This window comes from Mandrillus leucophaeus, unplaced genomic scaffold, assembly GCF_000951045.1.
Source record: "Mandrillus leucophaeus isolate KB7577 unplaced genomic scaffold, Mleu.le_1.0 Scaffold581, whole genome shotgun sequence".
In the NCBI taxonomy this organism is placed as follows: Eukaryota; Metazoa; Chordata; class Mammalia; order Primates; family Cercopithecidae; genus Mandrillus; species Mandrillus leucophaeus.
In genome coordinates this window covers 237,409-243,616 of record NW_012106264.1, presented here as the reverse complement: position 1 = coordinate 243,616, position 6,208 = coordinate 237,409, and the positions used below count along the sequence as shown (strand labels likewise).

The 6,208-nt window shown below is 49.3% G+C and overlaps 2 protein-coding genes across 3 annotated transcripts in view; both read left to right on the top strand.

The window, feature by feature from the left end:
- The window catches only part of PPP1R18 (protein phosphatase 1, regulatory subunit 18), a 10,337-nt gene extending 9,051 nt beyond the window's left edge, over positions 1 to 1,286 (top strand). Inside the window, exon 5 of the mRNA XM_011999108.1 lies at positions 1,267 to 1,286. Within this exon, the coding sequence (XP_011854498.1) occupies positions 1,267 to 1,286 (20 nt within the window). The remainder of the gene's footprint in view (positions 1 to 1,266) is intronic.
- A 4,176-nt stretch (positions 1,287 to 5,462) lies between these two features.
- DHX16 (DEAH (Asp-Glu-Ala-His) box polypeptide 16) overlaps positions 5,463 to 6,208 on the top strand; it is a 28,621-nt gene continuing 27,875 nt past the window's right edge. Inside the window, exon 1 of one of the 2 annotated variants that reach the window (XM_011999069.1) lies at positions 5,463 to 5,922. In XM_011999069.1, coding sequence (XP_011854459.1) covers positions 5,716 to 5,922 — 207 coding nt within the window. In that variant the 5' untranslated portion in view covers positions 5,463 to 5,715. The remainder of the gene's footprint in view (positions 5,923 to 6,208) is intronic. The other variant, XM_011999070.1, reaches the window with a different exon arrangement.

Genomic DNA, 6,208 nt, shown 5'->3' with positions numbered 1-6,208 from the left:
GGCGTGGTGGTGGGCACCTGTAGTCCCAGCTACTTGGGAGGCTGAGGCAGGAGAATGGTGTGAACCTGGGAGGCGGAGCTTGCAGTGAGCCGAGATCACCCCACTGCACTCCAGCCTGGACAACAGAGCGAGACTTTGTCTCTAAAAAAAATAAATAAATAAAAATAAAAGAATTAGCCAGGTGTGGCAGTGCACAGCTGTGGTTCCAGCTACTTGGGAGGCTGAGGTGGGAGGATCGTTTGACCTCAGAAGTTGGAGGCTGCAGTGAGCCGATATTGCACCACCCACTGCACTCCAGCCTGGGCAATAGAGGAAGACCCTGTCTCAAAAGAAACAAACAGGCCAGACACGGTGGCTCACGCCTGTAATTCCAGCACTTTGGGAGGCTGAGGCAGGTGGATCACTCAAGGTCAGAAGTTCAAGACCGGCCTGGCCAACATAGTGAAAACCCATCTCTACTAAAAATACAAAAATTAGCTAGGCATGGAGGTGGACACCTGCAATCCCTGCTACTCGGGAGTCTGAGGCAGGAGAATCGCTTGAAGCTGGGAAGCAGAGGTTGCAGTGAGCCGAAATGATGCCACTGCACTCCAGCCTGGGCTACAGAGTGAAATTCCGTCTCAAAAAAACAGAAACCAAAAACTACCTCCTAGAGTTGTAGAAAAGATTAAGTAATTTATTTTATTTAATTAATTTATTTATTTATTTTGAGACAGCGTCTCCCTCTGTCGCCCAGACTGGAGTGCAGTGGCACAATCTCAGCTCACTGCAACCTCTGCCTCCCAAGTTCAAGCGATTCTCATGCCTCAGTCTCTCAAGTAGCTGGGATTACAGATGTGTACCATCACACCTGGCTAGTTTTTATATTTTTAGTAGAGACAGGGTTCCCCCATGTTGGCCAGGCTGGTCTTGAACTCCTGACTTCAAGTGATCCTCCCGCCTCAGCCTCCTAAATTGCTCAGATTACAGGGGCTCCAGGCCAAGATTAAGTAGTTTTTGTGAAGCACCAAGAGCCACAGCTGGATATCAAATTACTTAATCTCTCCTGGAGTTATGGTGACATTAAACAGTTATGAGGATGCTTGGCACAGAATCCGAGCTAAATGAGTGATGGATGTGGTTACTGATGGTAACGTGCTTTAGATGTGGAAGATATTATAGGACTTCCTGCATGCCAACTGCCCTTCAATTTGTGTGTGGGGGAAGGGTGGGCAGAAGGCAGAGGCTCTCACTCATTCTCTGTCATTATTGCCCCCTCTCCCACAGATGAGTCCTGCCGGCGGTGACCATCTTCAACATAGGGATATACCTCCTTCCTTCTTATAACTGAAGATCCTGGATCCCGGAAGATTCAGGGCAGCAGACCCTGATAATGAGCCTGGCAGGGAAGGGCAACAACCAACATCTTGTAACTTGCTTTCCCCACCCTGTTTCTGGGGGCAGAGCCAATTGCCCAATTTCTACCCTAATCCAAAGTCCCTGGTGTGGGTGGGGTTAAACGTGCTGGTACATCCTGGGTGATCTAAGAGTGAGCGCCAAGTGCTGAGAAGGAGCACAGAACTCCCTGGAGGGTGGAGATGGAGCACCTGCCCTCCATGGCAGGGTACACTCTCCCCACAGCCTTCCTTCCCACCATCCCGTGGGGACTCTTGGGATTTAAGCACTCATCTCTCTCGAGGCCCAGAGCCCACTCCATTTATAGGCACATCTCCCTCATTTCCTAGGTCACTGCCCCTTTGTTTACAGCTCCTGCCTCCTCCTTGACCACAGCCTGGTTTACAAATTCCACCAGCTCCCAGCCCCACCTGCCAAAGTCCCAGGTTTACAAGCCACGCTTACTTGCTGTGTCTGCGTGGAATTCTTTCCTCTCTCCCCTCCAGTCTTCTCATTGGAGTGACCTGAAGGTGTGGCTTCCTCCACTTTTTCTCAGTATTACTTTGCCTTAGTTTTCCCCAAGAGGGAAGGCTGGAAATCTTAACTCTGTACCCGTTGATAGTTATTTAATTCTGTTTCTCCTAGTGGTTCACAATTGAACTGAATTGAGATGGTGTCGGGTGGCTAAGGAGACCCCTCACCTCTCCTCCCCCATTGTGCCGCCTTTATCAATTGCCTGTCTTGTTTTGTTTTGTTTTTTTAACTTTCCATAATAAAATGGAGTTCTCTCCAACTCGTCTGCTTCTCCTTTAGGGAAAAAAAAAAAAAAAAAAAAACGGGTATGTGAGGGGAGGCTCTGGTGGCTGGGGGAGAGGAAAATGATGGGGGATGAACCAGGAACTCGGCACTGACATGTCAAAAGGGGTCTGGGAAGCTGCGCATGGGTTTCACGCAGGACAAGCAGGTGACATGAGAAAGGGCAGTTGAAGTGTCCACTAGACTGGAAGTGCCATGAGGGCTGACTACATCAGCTGGGTTCACTGCAACATCCCGTACCTGTCAACTAGTAGACACGAAATTATTTCTAGAATGAATGACAATGAATGAGTAGAAGAAAAGGGTTAAAATATTGCAGAGGACACTTCGAGTTGAAGGATTCTAGGATTTAGAAGCCTGCGCCATGCAGGCAGCTAGGTCGTATATGACACACAACACATGTGGCTAATCCAGGGATATGTACTTCAAGAGTTGGGGCTATGAATAGTAAATCTGAAATTGCTGCAAAATGAAGTAACTATGTACAAGAGTCGGTTTCCTGGAAAAGGTTCTCTGAAAGACAATGGATTTTATATCACTGGGCGCAGCGGCTTACGCCTGTAATCCCAGCACTTTGGGAGGCCGAGGCAGGTGGATCATGAGGTCAGGAGATCGAGACCATCCTGGCTAACACGGTGAAACCCCATCTCTACTAAAAATACAAAAAATACAAAAAGTTAGCCGGGCATGGTGGCAGGCACCTGTAGTCCCAGTTACTCAGGAGGCTGAGGCGAGAGAATGGCGTGAACCCGGGAGGTGGAGCTTGCAGTGACCCGAGATCGCGCCACTGCACTCCAGCCTGGGTGACAGAGCGAGATTCCATCTCAAAAAAAAAAAGGTTTAAAAAACCTTGATAATGCATGGCTTTGGTGCCCATATAGTTGATATTCGGGATTTTCTCATTTCGAAGAGTATCTTATACAAATGTGGAACATCAATATTTTATTTATCAGGTATTTTTGCTTGTTAGTTGTTAGCTCTCCAGGCTAAGAAAGATATGGTTGAATAGTTAGAGTCCTTCTACCACTATAAGTTGCTACTCTCAGACTGGTCAGAGGAGGCCCCAGGCCTTTACTATAAAACAAAATGGATCAGACAAATTGATCTTAAGCATATGCCAAAGGTTTTCAATTTACTAGCAAGAGAACGAGCCCAGTGTCAAAAGACAGCCAGTTCGGAGGAAGTCTGGGAAGGGAAGGAAACAGAATGATTATATTAGCAGCCTGTTAGGTAAAGGTCTTAATAAGTTTCCAGTCGTGACCCAGGAAAACAGTTAGGGAGCTCTGAGATGCCAGGAGTGCCCACAGTCCATCTCAGAAACAGAAAACAATGCATTCAAGAAGTCAGGCCGGGCGTGGTGGCTCACACCTGTAATCCTAACACTTTGGGAGGCCAAGGCGGGTGGATTGCCTGAGCTGAGGAGTTCGAGACCAGCCTGGGCAACACGGTGAAACCCCGTCTCTACTAAAATACAAAAAATTAGCTGGATGTGGTGGCACGTGCCTGTAGTCGCAGGTACTCAGGAAGCGGAGGCAGGAGAATCGCTTGAACCTGAGAGGTGGAGGTTGCAGTGGGCCAAGATCACGCCACTGTACTCCAGCCTGGGCGACAGAGTGAGACTCTGAGACTCCCTCTCCAAAAAAAAAAAAAAAAAAAAAAGTCAGTGATGTAGATCCACTTGTGACTATTAATAAGAACAATGTTTCATTTCCTAACAGTAATGCCTGGTAACTGCAATTAATCATAAAAGTGTGATGCAGGGTCAAACAAATCAGACAGCAGAGCATCAAGAGACAAATTCAGCTTTTTTTTTTTTTTTTTTTTGAGGCATAGTCTTGGTCTGTCGCCTAGATTGGAGAGCCTGATCTCGGCTCACTGCAATCTCTGGCTCCTGGGCTCAAGAGATTCTCCTGTCTCAGGCGCGGCGCGGTGGCTCACACCTGTAATCCCAGCACTTTGGGAGGCTGAGGCAGGCAGATCATGAGGTCAGGAGTTCAGGACCAGCCTGACCAACATGGTAAAATCCCATCTCTACTAAAAATACAAAAGTAAGCAGGGCGTGATGGCACGTGCCTATTGCGCCTGTAATCCCAGCTACTCCAGAAGCTGAGGCAGGAGAATCACTCGAACCTGGGAGGCAGAGGTTGCAGTGAGCCAAGATCGTGCCTCTGCACTCCAGTCTGGGAAACAGAGCAAGACTCCGTCTCCAAAAAAATAAAAATTAAAAATAAAAGATTCTCTTGTCTCAGCCTCCAGAGTAGCTGGGACTACAGATGCACACCTCCACACCTGGCTAATTTTTTGTAGAGATGGCAGGGTCTCACCATGTTGCCCAGGCTGGTCTCAAACCCCTGTTCTCAAGAGATCCTCCTGCCTCAGCCTCCCAAAGTGCTGGGATTATAGGAAGAGCCACTGCACCTGGCCTTGCTTACTTTTAAATAAGCAGCCACCAGTGATTTTCTCAAGATGTTAGCAAAAATGCAGAAAACAGTTTGCCTGTTCCTTAGTTTGGAGATTTTGTCTTTAACAATTTTCCCCAGTTTCCCAGTTTCTTCCTGCCTAGAGGTCTTCCCTTATGCCTGACCTGTCTTCACTCCTGCTGCAGGCAAACCAATCCTAGCAAAGGTCACTTTTTTGTTTGTTTGAGACAGAGTCTTCCTCTGTCGCTCAGGCTGGAGTGCAGTGGTGGGATCTCCGTTCACTGCAAGCTCCGCTTCCCAGGTACAAACGATTCTCCTGCCTCAGCCTCCCGAGTACCTGGGGCTGCAGGCGCACGCCACCACACCCGGTTAATTTTTATATTTTTAATAGAGACAGGGTTTAGCCATCTTGGCCAGGTTGGCCTACGAACTCCTGACCTCAGGTGATCTCCCCGTCTTGGCCTCCCAAAGTGCTGGGATTACAGGCGTGAGCCACCGCGCCCGGCCAACACGGCTAATATGCTTCATGAGCATGGACCCTATCTTCCAATCTGAAATAGAATTTCGGTCGTCCCTTACTTTGTATAGTTTTTGGCTCTATAAAACTTCCATACTTTATTTATTATGTATCCTGTCCCTCCCCCACCGCAAAATGTAAATTTGGTAAGGAACTTTTGATTTGTCCTCTGCTAGATCCCAGCGACGGAAAGCAATGAGCACACATTAGGCGTCCGTTAAATTGATTTCACTTGTTGAATGAATGAGTTAGCGAAGCACTCACGGACTGACCATCAGGGGGCGTCAGAGAAACTGAATAGAGGCGGAAATGAAGAAAAAAGAATTACTCCGAACTTTCAGGCATGGTTCCGCGAGGTTTGAACTCGCTCGGCCACCGTAGTGCTTAGAGGCCGAAAAGGTGCAGCCCCTTCCGGGCTCTGCGGTACCGGACGACGGCTTAGGGATGTCGGAAATTGATCCTAGAGGTCCCAAGGTAGCCGTCTTGCGAAGCTGAGGCTCCAGCGGAGGGCTCCAGGCCTCCGACCAGCCCAGCAGTGAACCGGGCTGCCCGACGCTTCAGGGCTGGGAGCAGGGAGCGTTGGTCGCCATGGCGACGCCGGCGGGGCTGGAGCGCTGGGTTCAGGACGAGCTGCACTCGGTGTTGGGGCTGAGCGAGCGGCACGTCGCCCAGTTCCTGATCGGTACTGCACAGCGCTGCACGTCGGCAGAGGAGTTCGTGCAGCGCCTACGAGACACTGATACTTTGGATCTCAGTGGGCCGGCCCGGGACTTCGCCCTGAGACTCTGGAACAAGGTGTCGGCAGGGTGGGGAGGGGTCCTGTGATTTGTCCCGATGAGGCTGGCCTAACGGTCCATCGAGGAGTTAAGAAAGCTCAGTTCACAAGCACTTATTCTTTGTCCGTTGTCGCCTAGGTACTGTGCTAGCTGCTGGACGCCCAGCTCAGTGGAGAAGATTGAGGAGGGCTTAGGTGTGTCGGGTTAAACGCAATAGAACGGTGTTTTTCGAACTCTTAACATGCATCCAGGGCCCTTGTTAAAATGCAGATTGCGATTCAGTAGGGATCTTAGTTTCTGCATTT